Source organism: Salvelinus namaycush, chromosome 39 (genome assembly GCF_016432855.1).
Source record: "Salvelinus namaycush isolate Seneca chromosome 39, SaNama_1.0, whole genome shotgun sequence".
NCBI lineage: Eukaryota > Metazoa > Chordata > Actinopteri > Salmoniformes > Salmonidae > Salvelinus > Salvelinus namaycush.
The window spans coordinates 9,884,006-9,903,667 of NC_052345.1; the positions used below are offsets into that span (position 1 = coordinate 9,884,006).

Consider the following 19,662-nt stretch of genomic DNA (forward strand, 5'->3'; position numbering starts at 1 on the left):
CTACCTCCCCTTAGGACAACCACCCAACCCCCATTGAACTCCCACCGGTTACAAAACGCTCGCTTTCAACAGAACATGTGCAAGTTACCCTCAGCATCTAAAGGTCAGAGCATTCATCACATTGATCATGGGTGGTTACGGGATGTGTAAAAAGAATGTAACACTCGACAGCTGTGAGAGGAGAAATACATAGAGACATCATGTCCAACATAAAGACTGTATTGGAGTATTTCAGGAAGGTTCTAGAATGACAAGTATCAAATAAAGATGTAACAAACACTTAGGCCGACAGTGTTTCTGCCACCTTTTGGTTGCACATAGGCCATTTGGGAATACTTCAGAGAGGTATTGAAGTAAAGGTCTTAGTGTTTCTGTTCAGTCCATGTCACTGTCATCTTCAGGTGTGACGGTGATGGCATATTTAAGTGTGACAGTGTCGACAGCTGAGGAAAGCTCCCATAGGACGACCCATCACTTAAACAGATTCTCATTGGTCAGTGGAACTATTTATATATATATCCACTAGATGGCAATCTTGAACTAGTCTGTTCTCCTCAGCCTTAGCTGGAGGAGTCAGAGGGGAGTTTGAGCTCATGGTTTGCGGTTTTTGGCTGTTTGTTTGTAAAGGTCTTACCTCAAGGGTCTTTGTAATGCAGGACTGCATGTATTCAAAGTATTATTATTGTTAAACACATGAAGGTTTAATCCATCATCACAGAGTATTGCCTATGGACATTAACTATGACCCATCATGGTATAACAAAGGTATGGGATACTAATACATCTTGTTGACAGATTTGATATATATCGTCTAGATTATTATCAGACTTATACCTGCTCCTAGATATTACCATATCTTACATGCTATTAATCCACTACTGACAGACATATGGGGACATCAGAGGGATATTTGGATGAGGTGGTAGCTGCCTGCAGTGCTTGGAGCCCCTGACCCTAAGCCTAGTGTCCCCTGGAGGACCCCGGTTGAACATAAACCACCTAGGCAGCTGGGGCCGTCCAAAACACATGATGTAACAGGTGCCCCAAATCACATACCACTGAAAGCACCAAGTTCCGTTGGACCACAGAAGGTCAGGGTTGTGTATGTCTTGGTTAGCAACTCTATTTGGATTCCTCTGTGTTTTATGACTATGCTGACACAAACTGTGTACATGATCCATGCAACCAGTGTGGCTGGGGGATGATAGTAATCTTAATCAATGGATTGTATAATTATTTGAAACCCTTGTTAGTGAACAGCTAAAATAGTTTTTATATACTATCTCTATTTTATCAATATACCAAACGGGCTTCAGGAAGAAGCATAGCACAATAACAGCAGCCATGAAGGATTTAAATGACATCACTAAGGCCTTGACAAAAAAACAGCACTGTGTCTCACTTTTTATTGATCTTTCTAAGGCTTTTGATACAGTTTGATTGTCGCGCGTTAGTCTTTCGGTGCATGCAGTTGCATGATTTGCTAACTACAGTTAACTACAGTTGAAGTCGGCAGTTTACATACACCTTAGCCATATACATTTAAACTCAGTTTTTCACAATTCCTGACATTTAATCCTAGTAAAAATTCCCTGTCTTAGGTCAGCTATGATCACCACTTTATTTTAAGAATGTGAAATGTCAGAATAATAGTAGAGAGAATGATTTATTTCAGCTTTTATTTCTTTCATCACATTCCCAGTGGGTCAGAAGTTTACATACACTCAATTAGTATTTGGTAGCATCGCCTTTAAATTGTTTAACTTGAGTCAAACGTAGCCTTCCACAAGCTTCCCACAATAAGTTGGGTGAATGCTGGGTCATTCCTCCTGACAGAGCTGGTATAACTGAATCAGGTTTGTAGGCCTCCTTACTCGCACACGGGTTTTCAGTTCTGCCCACAAATGTTCTATGGGATTGAGGTCAGGGCTTTGTGATGGCCACTCCAATACCTTGACTTTGTTGTCCTTAAGCCATTTTGCTACAACTTTGGAAGTATGCTTGGGGTCAATGTCCACTTGGAAGACTCATTTGCGACGAAGCTTTAACTTCCTGACTGATGTCTTGAGATGTTGCTTCAAGATGTCCACATAATTTTCCTACCTCGAAATGCCATCTATTTTATGAAGTGCACCAGTCCCTCCTGCAGCAAAGCACCTCCACAAGATGATGCTGCCACCCCCGTGCTTCACGGTAGGGATGGTGTTCTTCGGCTTACAAGCGTTCCCCTTTTTCCTCCAAACATAATGATGGTCATTATGGCCAAACAGTTGTATTTTTGTTTCATTAGACCACAGGACATTTCTCCAAAAAGTACGATCTTTGTCCCCATGTGCAGTTGCAAACCATAGTCTGGCTTTTTTATGGAGGTTTTGGAGCAGTGGCTTCTTCCTTGCTGAGCGGCCTTTCAGGTTATGTCTATATAGGACTCATTTTACTGTGGATATAGATACTTTTGTACCCGTTTCCTCCAGCATCTTCACAAGGTCGTTTTACTGTGCTGTCGTTCTGGGACCGATTTACACTTTTCGCACCAAAGTACGTTCATCTCTAGGAGACAGAATGCATCGCCTGCCTGAGCGGTATGACGGCTGCGTGGTCCCATGGTGTTTATACTTGCGTATTATTGTTTGTACAGATGAACGTGGTACCTTCAGGCATTTGGAAATTTCTCCCAAGGATGAACTAGATTTGTGGAGGTCTACAATTTCTTTCTGAGGTCTTGGCTGATTTCTTTGATTTTCCCATGATGTCAAGCAAAGAGGCACTGAGTTTGAAGGTAGGCCTTGAAATACATCCACAGGTACACCTCCAATTGACTCCAATTATGTCAATTAGCCTATCAGAAGCTTCTAAAGCCATGACATAATTCTCTGGAATTTTCCAAGCAGTTTAAAGGCACAGTCAACTTAGTGTATGTTAACGTCTGACCCACTGGAATTGTGATACTGTGAATTATAAGTGAAATAATCTGTCTGTAAAGAATTGTTGGAAAAATGACTTGTGTCATACATAAAGTAGATGTCCTAACCGACTTGCCAAAACTATAGTTTGCTAACAAGAAATTTGTGGAGTGGTTGAAAAACGAGTTTTAATTACTCCAACCTAAGTGTATGTTAACATCCGATTTCAACTGTATCTGTCTGATAGAACTCATTGCACTCAATTTGATGGGCTCATGTCTGTTAAATTGTCTGTTTGTTATGGTGTGCCCCAGGGCTCTGTACTTGGTCCCCTCTTACTCACTATTCATATAATTAATTTAGACAAAAATGTGCAAAATGCGCAACCTCACTTTTATGCTGATGATACTGTTTTTTATTGTTGTGCCTCTTCTCTCATAAAAGCAATCCAGAATTTGCAAACTGCTTTTTATACTGTTCAATATACCTTGTGTCATTTGAAGCTTATCCTCAATACTCACAAAACTAAACCTATGGTGTTTTATTATTTTCCTCCCCAATTTCGTGATATCCAATTGGTAGTTACAGGCTTGTCTCATTGCTGCAACTCCCGTACGGACTCGGGAGAGGCGAAGATCGAGAGCCTGGACTCGAACCGAGAATCTCTAATGGCACAGTTTTCTAAAGCAAGAAATAGACCTCTGAACCTTTCACCTATTACTACCTGTCAGGGCAATGAGATTGAGACTGTAATCTCATATAAATATCTTGGAATTTTATTGATGACGGCCTCTCTTTTAAATTGTATATTCAACAATTTACAAAAAAATTGAAACTGAAGTTGGTATTTTATTTTAGGAATAAGGCCTGTTTTTCTTTTGAAGCCAGAAGGAGGCTAGTATCAGCTACATTTATGCCTATACTAGACTATGGGGATATTCTATATATGAATGCTTCCGCTCAGTGCTTGAGATCTATTGACACCCTTTACCGTGGAGCATTGAGATTTATTCTAAACTGCAAAACCCTTACACACCACTGCACTTTATATACCAGGGTTGGCTGGCCTTCTCTAGTCAATCGTAGGCTCAGTCACTGGTATACTTTTATTTACAAAGCCATTTTGGGTTTACTAGCATTTTATTTGGGCATTTTTATTGTCCAGAAGGCTGATTTGAGGCTGATTCCCTGACCTGTCAATGTTTTTAATTTTATGATTTTATGAATTTGTGAATTCTATGTTTTTTTTACTAGATTACCTGTAGTTTGGCCAGGGCGCTCTTGAAAAAGAGACTTCAAATCTCAATGAGCCTTTCCTGGTTAAATAAAGGATCAATAAAAATAAATAAATATTTACGGGATGAATTAAAATCAAGAGTATGGATATAATAAATATGAATTTGTCATCAAGTGTATGTTAAAGTTGGATATGTATGGGAGATAATCCAATCATATTAAGATGGATATTGGAGATGTGATAGAAAATATTGAATTTGTTTGTAATCAAATGTATGTAATTTATGTTCTATTCAAGTTTTATGAGAAAAGCAGGCACAGATACTTCTTTGAAACACGTCTGGAAAGTTTATTGACACAATCGTCCGACTCACATTTAACAGAGCTCACAAACAGATCACTTGGAAACTAGTTTTCAAATAAAGACAGGTTTGCAAAGTATCTTAAACAATGGATGAGTCACAACATAGAACATATATTCTTCTATATCATAGAAAATAGGAGCAATCGTGTGTGACCTAGCCTATGTTACATTTCTATGTGTAGCGTTCTGATCGACCCCTGAACTCTGTCTAAATGATGGCCTAGGAGATTATTTTTATTTTTTTTAATTTTCAGCTTGTCTTCTATTGGTCCCAAAGTTCACTAACTAGGACGGAGTGAACAAACAACTCAAACAACTAAAAGACAGAAAATAAAGTATATTTCCCAGGTGAAACCTGTCTAGTGATATCTGAAGAAGGGTTTTTCTAAAATGGAGGATAGTAGAAGAAGAAAGCAAACACCCAAGTACAGTAGGATCTGAGATCAAAACACTTCAATGGAAGATAGATACAATACAGGGTCGACAAACAATCAGGAGAGATACCAAAAATATTTTGGGGGGTAAATTTGTATCACACCGCAACTGGTTGGTGTTATAGTTAGGGCCCTGAGTTTTCCAGGTCACTAGGTCAGGAACAATTCTGGGCCCTAGTCATAGTATCTGTGTGGAGGGCTGAACTTTAAGCCATGACATGAGTCAGACCACTTCAATTAATCCTGTATGTAACTCAATAAATACGATAGGCAGCAATGTAGGTGCCTTGTTGATTTTGCATGATATTTAACTTTTACATTATTATAGGTTGCCAATGTACGGTATGCCATTTATGACATGACCGTATGTCCAATGACTATTGTTTACATTAGTGGTTGTAGGTTAAATTCCTTGGTTTAAGGGTCAGTAAAAAAAAAAAACTGTAAAAAACATGTCTCAAGCAAGGGGAAATTACATGTGTTTAGCACAGACTTTGCAAATTACGAGGTGGATTAACACATTCATTTTTTATTGGATTTCGGATTTCGTCGGACACTTAGTATCAGCACAAATTTTACTGCGATAGAATATGCCAGAGATTACCTATAGACTAGACCATTTAAAAAGTACAATCAGGATTCTTATAAAGTGACATTTAACATTGCCATACATCGATGGCCTTTAAACTATATACTTGGTAAGAGCTATAAAAACAAACCTGGTTTGGACTCGAAAGGAGGCATAAACAACAACGTATAAATTACAAAAAAATTCAGCGTCTGAATATTCAGGGTTTGTAAAATTATTAATCTGTGCTTATCTTGTACTCAAAGCAACAAGGTGTTATGATTGTATACTGCAGGGAGTCCCAGGTATTGGTGGAAGGTACAAGATAATATCGTTCCTGGCTCTAGGATACACCGTAGAAGTAGAAATAGCTGATTATTTCATGGTTTCAATCAACCAGAAAACAAACATTACAATCATGACTATCAATCAACAAAAAGAAAGCTGACAAAATATGTTTTTTCTCTCTCGATACTACCAACCACACCAATAAAACGATTTGCCTCATTTTAAAACATAAATTAACATTCAAAATGTGAATTAACACTCAAGCAGTAGCGTATAATGTCATAAAAACACAAAGTTCTGTTTGTGAGTGTAAAGAGGATGTACACGAAACATCTGTCAGTATTTGCCCCAAACACAGAGAGCTGGCAGACACTGTCGCAGCATTACATTCCAGATTCATTTGTCGATTATCTATTCATTACACCAAGATGCAAGATAAACGTGTTAAAAAAACGGCCTTTTCAGCTCTCGGCAGAAAGCTATGGCATATTGCTCCAGGACACACAAGCGTGATGGGAATTTCAATGGGATATATGACACATACTGATCAAAAAGGGGAAAATTCTTACTTTTACAAAATCACATTTTCAGGTATTCTTGCATTGATGTGATAATTCGACTTAAGTGTAAATTAGGATTCTCCCCAAAGTGATAAAAGTCATATGGGGTAAGTGACAATGCGTGTAACCGACTGTATATCAACTTGTAACATTGAGGAACTCCCATCTACCTCTCATAACCCTACATTAATGTGTGTAACTGTGAAGGGTATTTGTTGCTGGTGGAAGCACTATGCAGATGTAAGAATAGTACCGTGATAGCGTTAGGGTTGTGTACATATTACTGACTGTCTGTGATGCAAATGACCTCTGACCAGTAAGTATTTCGAGTTATAAAAATAAGTTGGAGTCAATTCAGTTTTGTTTCATGTGCTTTTTATCCTCTGAGTTGATCCTCTGAAGTCCTGTTTCGGAAGCTTTTCTTCGGACACACAACATTGTATTTGGTATTTAGTAAGGGGTCTTGGTGAAAAATATGGATAGAAACAAGGTATTATTTATCACACCTCCGCATGTAACAAATGAACTGTTCATAAATTAAGGCAGGGGGCTGTGTCGGATCGACGGTGAACGTTATTACCATGGCAACAATCACAGTGCATTGGGCTGGTGTTTGCGTAAAGTGTCACCATTTTGGGGCGTTAACAGCTGGACCTGAGGAACACCCAATAAATGTACTTTCACTTCCTGCTTCCAGTCACATGATGTGGGTACAAATTCTGGGATTGGATTGGGAGCTGAGGCTGCCAGTGACATTGTTTTGATGGTTGTTTAAATTTCTTGTGTAAAATAATCTGTTTCTTCTCCTTTCTTGATGGGGCATTTTTGAGAGTGCAGTACTAGCTCCAGTGCAACATACAACACTGCAGAGCAAGCAGATAGCTAGCTAGCGCAACAGGACAGCTACCACCAATAAATGTGCTATAGAACTACCACACAAATACATTTGGTTGAGAATATATGACTTACTATATAGGAGCAAGAGGTGATACAGCACTCCTTCACACGTCATATACTTACGTCCCTATACTTCACAACCTTATACAACTGTAGTCATCTTCCTATTGATGAATCCTATGACTACTACAGAAATGCACCCCTTTCCGGTCATGACGCTTGAGCAACAAATAAGTCCTCTCTTTTCCTCTGCAGTTTGCCTAAGTAACACACAGACAGAAGTTGTGCCATACTGAGACGTTATGTTAATAAAGAACTATATGTAGACAAGGGCAGATATTTTGTCTGTCGTTGTGTTTTACAGACAAAGTTGAGTCAGGTTAAGAAGCAAATGTTGGAACTTAACAGTCCTTCTGCTCTTCAACATAAATAGATCATCTCAAGACCAAAAACGTTCAATTGAAACCACCTCGTTTGCTTCCATGCAAATGAGCAAACTCGCGGCAGTCGTCTGGAAGTGGCTTAAACAACGAAATAAAAACTTGTTTCACGTCTTCTCTTTCCTCAAAGTCTGAAACTTCCTGAATCCTTGGAGCGTAAGAAGAATGAAAACTTCTAGTTGAGAGAGGAAGTTCTCTCCGCGGTTGCAAACCCCCCGCCACTTCAAAAGCCGTCACACACTGCGTCAGAGAGGGAAAGTGGAAATGTAAGAGACCTTTGCAGTGCAGGTCTACTAACTGTACCAGCCAACTAAAAATAGGTTTTTGAAACAAAAACCAAGATTCTTCCTCAATATCCATCACACAAAAGTACCAGAGTGAACTGTCCATTGTCCATTTCCCTGATCTTAAAAGTTTATCAAAGTCTTTCCCCAACGTCTTCCTCCTCTCCACATTAACTTATGCCTGTGGCCCTCAGTTTCGGGGCCCTTAGCTTCAAAGGCCCCCTACGTGCTACGGTAGGTCTTAATGATGTCTTTGATTTGTCTCCTGCAGATGGGGCAGCAGGCGTTGGACATCTTCTTGAGTTTGACGCCGCAGGTGTAGCAGAGACACATGTGACCGCAGGCGTAGATGACCGTGTCCACGTGGTTCTCGTAGCAGATGGAACACTCATCTCCAGTCGGCCACCCGGGCCCTCTCCCGCTGCCTGATGGGAAGGTGGGCGACTTGGGGAGGCTGACGGGCGAGCTGGGGGTCGTTCCTGTTAGGGGGGAGGTAGTGACGGAGGGAGGGAGGGAAGGAGGGAGAGGGAGAAAGAGAGAGACATTCTGCATGTACACTACAGGTCAAAAGTTTTAGAACACCTACTCATTCAATGGTCTTTCTTTATTTGTACTATTTTCTACATTGCAGAATAATGAAGACATCAAAACTATGAAATAACACATATGGAATCATGTAGTAACCAAAAAAGTGTTAAACAAATCAAAATATATACGTATTCAAATAGACACCCTTTGCCTTGATGAGAGCTTTACACACTCTTGGCATTATCTCAACCAGCTTCACCTGGAATGCTTTTCCAACAGTCTTGAAGGAGTTCAACTGAGCACTTGTTGGCTGCTGAGCACTTGTTAGCTGCTTTTCCTTCACTCTACGGTCTGACTCATCCCAAACCATCTCAATTTGTTTGAGGTCGGGGGATTGTGAAGGCCAGGTAATCTGATGCAGCACTCCATCACTCTCCATCTTGGTAAAATAGCCCTTACACAGCCTGGAGGTGAGTTGCGTCATTGTCCTGCTGAAAAACAAATTATAGTCCCAATAGGCCCAAACCACATGGGATGGGGTATCGCTGCAGTATTGCTGTGGTAGCCGTGCTGGTTGTGTGCCTTGAATTCTAAATAAATCACAGACAGTGTCATCAGCAAAGCACCCCCACAACATAAGACCTCCTCCTCCATGCTTTATGGTGGGAAATACACATATGGAGATCATCCGTTCACCCACACCGCGTCTCACAAAAACACGGCGGTTTTTGTGACTCCAGACCAAAGGACAAATTTCCACCGGTGTAATGTCCATTGCTCGTGTTTCTTGGTCCAAGAAAGTCTCTTGTTCTTATTGGTGTCCTTTAGTAGTGGTTTCTTTGCAGCAATTCGACCATGAAGACCTGATTCACACAGTCTCCTCTGAACAGTTGATGTTGAGATGTGTCTGTTACTTGAAGTCTGCAAAGCATTTATTTGTCTGCAATTTCTGAGGCTGGTAACTCTAATGAACTTATCCTCTGCAGCAAAGGTAACTCTGGGTCTTCCATTTCTGTGGCGGTCCTCATGAGAGCCAGTTTTATTATAGAGCTTGATGGTTTTTGCGACTGCCCTTGAAGAAACTAAGTTCTAAGTTCTTGAAATGTTCCGTATTGACTGTCCTTCATGTCTTAAAGTAATGATGGATCGTTTCTATTTGCTTATTTGAGCTGTTCTTGCCATAATATGGACTTGGTATTTAACCAAATAGGGATATCTTCTGTAAACCATCCCTACCTTGTCACAACACCACTGATTGGCTCAAACGTATTAAGAAGGAAAGACATTCCACAAATTCACTTTGAAGAAGGCACACCTGTTAATTGAAATGCATTCCAGGTGACTAACTCATGAAGCTGGTTGAGAGAATGCCAAGAGTGTGCAAAACTGTCACCAAGGCAAAGGGTGGCTATTTGAAGAATCTCAAAAATAAAATATATTTTGATTTGTTTAACACTTTTGGTTACTACATGATTCCATATGTGTTATTTCATAGTTTTGATATCTTCACTATTATTCTACAATGTAGAAAATAGTAAAAATGAAGAAAGATCCTTGAATGAGTAGTTGTTCTAAAACTTTTGACCAGTAGTGTATGTACTGATGTAATGGATCTAATCTACAGTGTTAATCAATACATTCCTTACAATAAATACAGTACAAACCCATTTTACTACTGTTGTTCTACTATGAAGGCAGCCTCACATTACGTAACTACAACAGTAGATGAGACATTGTGTCCTCTCGCTGCACAGCACGAGAAGCAATGTACCGAGCAGACTCACCACCCAGGACATCTGCTACCTAGTGTCCCCCTCTCCTCTCTTAACCCCCTGCAGTGGGTTTGATAGTTTGATTAATAGAGTGGCTCTGAAAGGTACAGACCTCCCGCAGAGCCACCACAGTAGGCACTGGCGCAGGGGCCTCCCAGGCCTCCGTTAAGGACAGGGTCAGAGCTTCCACTACCCAGGGCCAGGGCTAGGGCGCTGGGGGTATGGGGGGAGGAGGAGGGAGAGCTGGGGTTGGAGGGAGCCCGTGCCGGCTGGTCCTCGAGATGTGTGGAACCTGGAGCCAGAGAACAGACAGAGAGAAAAGAGATGGTTATGAAAGCATAAAGAGTTCAAATATAGGCACCTCAAATATAGCCACCTCAACTATAGCCACCTCAAATATAGGCACCTCAACTATAGGCACCTCAACTATAGCCACCTCAACTATAGGCACCTCAACTATAGGCACCTCAACTATAGGCACCTCAACTATAGCCACCTCAAATATAGGCACCTCAACTATAGGCAACTCAACTATAGCCACCTCAAATATAGCCACCTCAACTATAGGCACCTCAACTATAGCCACCTCAAATATAGGCACCTCAACTATAGGCACCTCAACTATAGCCACCTCAACTATAGGCACCTCAACTATAGCCACCTCAAATATAGGCACCTCAACTATAGCCACAGGCACCTCAACTATAGCCACCTGAAATATAGCCACCTGAAATATAGCCACCTCAAATATAGCCACCTCAACTATAGCCACCTCAACTACTGTATAGGCACCTCAAATATAGTCACCTCAACTATAGTCACCTCAAAAATAGTCACCTCAAATATAGGCACCTCAAATATAGTCACCTCAACTATAGCCACCTCAACTATAGGCACCTCAAATATAGCCACCTCAAATATAGCCACCTCAAATATAGCCACCTCAATTATAGGCACCTCAATTATAGGCCCCTCAAATATAGACACCTCAACTATTGGCAGCTCAACTATAGCCACCTCAATTATAAGCACCTCAAATATAGGCACCTCTAGTACTGTAAGTGGACTATCCAGTAGGTTCTACATTGAAGAATGATCCTATATAATGAAGAACCGAGAGAAAGAAAGATTATTATTACTATTTTGATGTATTTATTTTATTTATATTAATTTAAAAAGAATCTCTGGTAATATTTATTATATATATATATTCTATATAATCTTTATTTTATATATATATATATATATATATATATATATATATATATATATATATATATATTCCCCTTTTTCTAATCACCATTACAATACTTTTTTTTAAACTGTCATTATTGGTGTCATTTTCTCACCGGGTTTTAGCAACAGTGGCCTCATGCTAATAAAGCTTATTTGCATCTGAAAGAAGAGTTGGTATGTTATGAAGACATAGGCCTACAAAGATCAGAGGGGGTTTTCTCTAAGTGTGCTGTACAGTACATTGGTAGACAGATGAATGATCTTATGATCAAGTGAATGGCTTTTCCATAACCTTTGGGGATTTCTAGCGTGAAGTTCAGGGAGATATGTGGGGGGTTTGTCACGTTCCACTCTTCTGTTTTTCTACATCCCCTGTTTCTGTGGTGAAGGCAGGGAAACATATGGAAATTCCGTGTCCACGTTTAAGAAGCACATATTAGGATGCCAGTGTTGCCTAAAGTGAAGGGTCATGTTTCAGAGACCCCAGCCCCAGTGTGATTAACATGACATATTGGGTTCCAAAGTCACGGACATGGACACATTACGTGAGTCGGAATGCGACCCTGGCTACGTCAGACATACAGTACATGCCTGTACATCGATGAAAGAGGATACGTCAGAACAATGATGTTTGAAGTATCTGAGGACGAAGTGGTTCCTTAACATTGGTTTGACGGTTGGTTAGTTAAATGGTTGCTAGTGTTTGAGTAGTAATAATGTATATAGACTGGGCAAGATTGAGTGTCGCTATTGATTTTATAAACGGGGATCACCTAATCAAAAGTGATACTACACCAAAAACAAACGTCATTTTTTCCTAGACTGTATTTATGGAAGTAGACATATTGAATACACCCAGGTATTGTTAGTCCAGCGCTGACACGCAGTAGTTGTAATATGAGACCAATTATTTTATTTTTGGTTTAAGTAGGCACTAACAGAATGACTATTTAATGTTTAGTAAATTACTATGAAAACTGTCTGTCTTGTTGAGTATACGTGTCATAATTAAAAAAGAAAAATGATTAAAAGCTTTGCTAATTCGCTAGGAACAACGGAAATGGCTATAGTCACCATTCGGCCCGAAAGCCACACCATCCAAAAACAGGGACATCATCAGCAACAACCGCAACAAACAAGCCACAATGAACTACAATGAACCCTTGAACATTTCAATAACATGTTATTTTAAGACACGAGGGATGAGAGGAGGAATAGTTCATCAAAGCCTATGGGGATTGTGGTAACTGGGAGTGACCTCGATGGTCTTTCTCTTCTTTCTCAGTGCGCTATGTCTGTTTTTCTGGATGGCACGATGGAAGAATGTGAAATATGAGTCGTCTGATGTGTGGCCCATGGTCCATCATTAAGACTGCCATCAGCTGACAACATGGCGACCGGCCACCGTTTCTGGCATCTCTCTGATTGATCTATGGCCAGATCCAAAATTGCTGCCCAGCTGCAGTCTTTCTATGCTCACGAACACTGGAGAGGCTGTCGACTAGGCCAGTGGTTCCCAAACTTTTTCGCTGACTGTACCACCAACTCAATTTACCCACTCGTGCATTTTATCAGTCGGCCTATGGTCTCATGAGTCTTCTCAAGTACACCGTGTGGATAGGCCAAGTACCCCCAAGGGTCCTAGTACCCCTGGTTGGGAACCACTGGACTAGGTGGCCATTTTGGTTCTGCGACAATGCTAACATAATGCATTAGGACCCATGTTGGCTGTAATACTGATCTCTGTTACCTGATGACTGACTGACACGGTGCATTACGTCATGTGGTAGGCTGTACTGTACAAGTCTTGTGGAGTCTTGGAGGTTTTCTAAATGGGGCTGTATGTGCTGGTATAGTTGGAGAGGAGGGTTAAGACCTGGGCTGTTTGTTTGTGTAGAGGGTTGCTCTGGTGCCCCTAGGCTCTTGGTGCCTCAGTGTGTGTATGTCTAAGTGTGTGTGGGTGCAATGTGTGTGTGTATGTGTGTGTGTGTGTGTGTTTGTGCAATGTGTTTTTAGATGGTCATTTGTAGAATGTCTATGTATAACGCACACGCCCATAACTATCCTTAGTTCGTATGTACACACCCTTATCCTCCTTATAAACTACCACTACAACTACTATTCAGAGTCCCCCTACGATCACATTACTACTACGCTGACAGGTCCCCCTATGGACTCTAACCCAGAGGTGTGGTGGTGGTGCCGAGCCTCTCTCTGTCCTCCATCTCTCCCATTTTAATCCCCTATCTGGCTTGTCCTCATCAGCTGACCTAGGATCAGTGGAGCCCAGCCCTGATCCTCCTGTTCACTCCCAGATTAACTTAGAGAGGGACTGTGGACAGCTGTGGCTGCTCACTCCCGCCTCCCAAATGGCACCCTATTCCCTATGTGGTGCACTACTTTTGACTGCACTACTTTTGACCAGAGCTCTATGGGCCCTAGTAAAAAGTAGTGCACTATACAGGGAACAGGGTGCCATTTGGGACACAGAGAGTTTATTAAGAAGAGTATGTTTGTCCAGATCCTCTAAAGCAGTCTGCTATGGGAGGATTCTGAGGAATGTGGGCTATGTGACACTGAGACTGGGACATACTTTGACTCAACAACACTGGGTCACGCACTGTCGCAGCACCTCGATGGGGTTGTGGCTTCAAAATTGCCGCTTGGCCCTACAGTCATGGTTGTGACTGAGGATGTCCTTTGTGGTCATATAGTGAGTGACCTTAGGTCATCATAGTCTCTACATCTTAGAAGAGGAGTGTGGGATTTCCTTCTAGGGACCTGTTTAGTGGTAGACTGATGAATAGGATGGGAAGATGGGAGGAGGAAAAGGGGAGAGTGGGGTTGTAAAGTGGTTGCTTATCTTTCTACATCCATTGAGCTTTCTGAAACACGATATCCAACGAAACTTTAAGAGCTTTGAAAGGTTTGGCGACTGTATATGGGTGGTCTTTAAGTTTGTTGTCAGCGCCATTTTCTACATTTAGGCTCTCAATTGTAATTTGTCAAATCTATATATAGGATTGTATATATAGTTAAAGATGCAATATGTAGGCCTCCCGGGTGGCGCAGTGGTCTAGGGGTCTCTGGGTTCGCGCCCAGGCTCTGTCGCAGCCGGCCGCGACCGGGAGGTCCGTGGGGCGACGCACAATTGGGCTAGCGTCGTCCGGGTTAGGGTGGGTTTGGCCGGTAGGGATATCCTTGTCTCATCGCGCTCCAGCGACTCCTGTGGCGGGCCGGGCGCAGTGCGTGCTAACCAAGGGGGCCAGGTGCACGGTGTTTCCTCCGACACATTGGTGCGGCTGGCTTCCGGGTTGGAGGCGCGCTGTGTTAAAGAAGCAGTGCGGCTTGGTTGGGTTGTGCTTCGGAGGACGCATGGCTTTCGACCTTCGTCTCTCCCGAGCCCGTACGGGAGTTGTAGCGATGAGACAAGATAGTAATTACTAGCGATTGGATACCACGAAAATTGGGGAGAAAGGGGATAAAATTAAAAAAAAAAAAAAAAAAAAAAAAAGATGCAATATGTAACGTTTTGGGCGACCTGATCAAATTCACATAGAAATGCGAGTTATAGATCTGTCATTCTCATTGAAAACAAGCAGTAGATCAGATGTGGTAGACACGTTTTATGTGCGATATTTCTATGCTTCCTGTGCTTTGTTTAGTTTTTTACGTCTATTACTCACACCAGTTTCAATCAGCTGAAAACACTATATTTTTGTTTATGGAAACGATATTTCACAGCGGTTTAAATGGTACAATGATTCTCTACACTATACATACTTGCAGGCATGTGGAGCGTGTGTGTGAGAGACAGGATATTATCTGGCCCGACATGAAGTGAGTGATTTTATCAGTGCTCTGGTGCTGGAAAATGTTTTGCAACATCCAGGTGTTAATAGCCCTGACATCTTAACATCCAGGTGTTTATAGCCCTTACATTTTAACATCCAGGTGTTTATAGCTCTTACATCTTAACATCCAGGTGTTTATAGCCCTTACATTTTAACATCCAGGTGTTTATAGCCCTGCCATCTTAACATCCAGGTGTTTATAGCCCTGCCATCTTAACATCCAGGTGTTTATAGCCCTGCCAACTTAACATCCAGGTGTTTATAGCCCTGACATCTTAACATCCAGGTGTTAATAGCTCTGCCATCTTAACATCCAGGTGTTTATAGCCCTGCCATCTTAGCATCCAGGTGTTTATAGCCCTGCAATCTTAACATCCAGGTGTTTATAGCCTTGACATCTTAACATCCAGGTGTTTATAGCCCTGACATCTTAACATCCAGGTGTTTATAGCCCTGACATCTTAACATCCAGGTGTTTATAGCCCTGACATCTTAACATCCAGGTGTTTATAGCTCTGACATCTTAACATCCAGGTGTTTATAGCCCTGACATCTTAACATCCAGGTGTTTATAGCTCTGACATCTTAATATCCAGGTGTTTATAGCCCTGACATCTTAACATCCAGGTGTTTATAGCCCGGACATCTTAACATCCAGGTGTTTATAGCCCTGAAATCTTAACATCCAGGTGTTTATAGCCCTGACATCTTAACATCCAGGTGTTTATAGCCCTGACATCTTAACATCCAGGTGTTTATAGCCCTGACATCTTAACATCCAGGTGTTTATAGCCCTGAAATCTTAACATCCAGGTGTTTATAGCCCTGACATCTTAACATCCAGGTGTTTATAGCCCTGCCATCTTAACATCCAGGTGTTTATAGCCCTGCCATCTTAACATCCAGGTGTTTATAGCCCTAACATCTTAACATCCAGGTGTTTATAGCCCTGACATCTTAACATCCAGGTGTTTATAGCCCTGACATCTTAACATCCAGGTGTTTATAGCTCTGCCATCTTAACATCCAGGTGTTTATAGCCCTGACATCTTAACATCCAGGTGTTTATAGCTCTGACATCTTAACATCCAGGTGTTTATAGCTCTGACATCTTAACATCCAGGTGTTTATAGCCCTGACATCTTAACATCCAGGTGTTTATAGCTCTGACATCTTAACATCCAGGTGTTTATAGCCCTGCCATCTTAACATCCAGGTGTTTATAGCCCTGACATCTTAATATCCAGGTGTTTATAGCCCTGACATCTTAACATCCAGGTGTTTATAGCCCTGACATCTTAACATCCAGGTGTTTATAGCCCTGACATCTTAACATCCAGGTGTTTATAGCCCTGACATCTTAACATCCAGGTGTTTATAGCCCTGACATCTTAACATCCAGGTGGTTATAGCCCTGACATCTTAACATCCAGGTGTTTATAGCCCTGACATCTTAACATCCAGGTGTTTATAGCTCTGACATCTTAACATCCAGGTGTTTATAGCCCTGACATCTTAACATCCAGGTGTTTATAGCCCTGACATCTTAACATACAGGTGTTTATAGCCCTGACATCTTAACATACAGGTGTTTATAGCCCTGCCATCTTAACATCCAGGTTTTTATAGCCCTGCCATCTTAACATCCAGGTGTTTATAGCCCTGACATCATAACATCCAGGTGTTTATAGCTCTGACATCTTAACATCCAGGTGTTTATAGCCCTGACATCTTAACATCCAGGTGTTTATAGCCCTGACATCTTAACATCCAGGTGTGTATAGCCCTGACATCTTAACATCCAGGTGTTTATAGCCCTGCTATCTTAACATCCAGGTGTTTATAGCCCTGACATCTTAACATCCAAGTGTTTATAGCCCTGCTATCTTAACATCCAGGTGTTTATAGCCCTGACATCTTAACATCCAGGTGTTTATAGCCCTGACATCTTAACATCCAGGTGTTTATAGCCCTGCTATCTTAACATCCAGGTGTTTATAGCCCTGACATCTTAACATCCAGGTGTTTATAGCCCTGCTATCTTAACATCCAGGTGTTTATAGCCCTGACATCTTAACATCCAAGTGTTTATAGCCCTGCTATCTTAACATCCAGGTGTTTATAGCCCTGACATCTTAACATCCAGGTGTTTATAGCTCTGACATCTTAACATCCAGGTGGTTATAGCCCTGACATCTTAACATCCAGGTGTTTATAGCCCTGACATCTTAACATCCAGGTGTTTATAGCTCTGACATCTTAACATCCAGGTGTTTATAGCCCTGACATCTTAACATCCAGGTGTTAATAGCTCTGCCATCTTAACATCCAGGTGTTTATAGCCCTGACATCTTAACATCCAGGTGTTAATAGCTCTGACATCTTAACATCCAGGTGTTTATAGCCCTGACATCTTAACATCCAGGTGTTTATAGCCCTGACATCTTAACATCCAGGTGTTTATAGCCCTGCTATCTTAACATCCAGGTGTGTACAGCCCTTACATCTTAACATCCAGGTGTTTATAGCCCTGACATCTTAACATCCAGGTGTTTATAGCTCTGACATCTTAACATCCAGGTGTTAATAGCTCTGACAACTTAACATCCAGGTGTTTATAGCCCTGCCATCTTAACATCCAGGTGTTTATAGCCCTGCCATCTTAACATCCAGGTGTTTATAGCCCTGCCATCTTAACATCAGGTGTTTATAGCCCTGACATCTTAACATCCAGGTGTTTATAGCCCTGACATCTTAACATCCAGGTGTTTATAGCCCTGCCATCTTAACATCCAGGTGTTTATAGCCCTGACATCTTAACATCCAGGTGTTTATAGCCCTGACATCTTAATATCCAGGTGTTTATAGCCCTGACATCTTAACATCCAGGTGTTTATAGCCCTGACATCTTAACATCCAGGTGTTTATAGCCCTGACATCTTAACATCCAGGTGTTTATAGCCCTGACATCTTAACATCCAGGTGGTTATAGCCCTGACATCTTAACATCCAGGTGTTTATAGCCCTGCCATCTTAACATCCAGGTGTTTAAAACCCTGACATCTTAACATCCAGGTGTTTATAGCCCTGACATCTTAACATCCAGGTGTTTATAGCTCTGACATCTTAACATCCAGGTGTTTATAGCCCTGACATCTTAACATACAGGTGTTTATAGCCCTGCCATCTTAACATCCAGGTTTTTATAGCCCTGCCATCTTAACATCCAGGTGTTTATAGCCCTGACATCATAACATCCAGGTGTTTATAGCTCTGACATCTTAACATCCAGGTGTTTATAGCCCTGACATCTTAACATCCAGGTGTTTATAGCCCTGACATCTTAACATCCAGGTGTTTATAGCTCTGACATCTTAACATCCAGGTGTTTATAGCCCTGACATCTTAACATCCAGGTGTTAATAGCTCTGACATCTTAACATCCAGGTGTTTATAGCCCTGACATCTTAACATCCAGGTGTTAATAGCTCTGACATCTTAACATCCAGGTGTTTATAGCCCTGCCATCTTAACATCCAGGTGTATATAGCCCTGACATCTTAACATCCAGGTGTTTATAGCCCTGCTATATTAACATCCATGTGTTTATAGCCCTGACATCTTAACATCCAGGTGTTTATAGCCCTGACATCTTAACATCCAGGTGTTTATAGCCCTGCCATCTTAACATCCAGGTGTTTATAGCCCTAACATCTTAACATCCAGGTGTTTATAGCTCTGACATCTTAACATCCAGGTGTTTATAGCCCTGACATCTTAATATCCAGGTGTTTATAGCCCTGACATCTTAACATCCAGGTGTTTATAGCTCTGACATCTTAACATCCAGGTGTTTATAGCCCTGACATCTTAACATCCAGGTGTTAATAGCTCTGACATCTTAACATCCAGGTGTTTATAGCCCTGACATCTTAACATCCAGGTGTTAATAGCTCTGACATCTTAACATCCAGGTGTTTATAGCACTGCCATCTTAACATCCAGGTGTATATAGCCCTGACATCTTAACATCCAGGTGTTTATAGCCCTGCTATCTTAACATCCAGGTGTTTATAGCCCTGACATCCTAACATCCAGGTGTTTATAGCCCTGACATCTTAACATCCAGGTGTTTATAGCCCTGACATCTTAACATCCAGGTGTTTATAGCCCTGCCATCTTAACATCCAGGTGTTTATAGCCCTAACATCTTAACATCCAGGTGTTTATAGCTCTGACATCTTAACATCCAGGTGTTTATAGCCCTGACATCTTAACATCCAAGTGTTAATAGCTCT

At 41.4% G+C, this 19,662-nt stretch overlaps 1 protein-coding gene across 1 annotated transcript in view; it reads right to left on the reverse strand.

The window, feature by feature from the left end:
• Positions 1-5,231: 5,231 nt before the first annotated feature.
• LOC120032674 (E3 ubiquitin-protein ligase NEURL1-like) overlaps positions 5,232-19,662 on the reverse strand; it is a 99,895-nt gene continuing 85,464 nt past the window's right edge. The window contains exons 5-6 of the mRNA XM_038978872.1: positions 10,387-10,566; positions 5,232-8,453 (exon numbers count right to left, since the gene is read on the reverse strand). Coding sequence (XP_038834800.1) covers positions 8,197-8,453; positions 10,387-10,566 — 437 coding nt within the window. The 3' untranslated portion in view covers positions 5,232-8,196. The remainder of the gene's footprint in view (positions 8,454-10,386; positions 10,567-19,662) is intronic.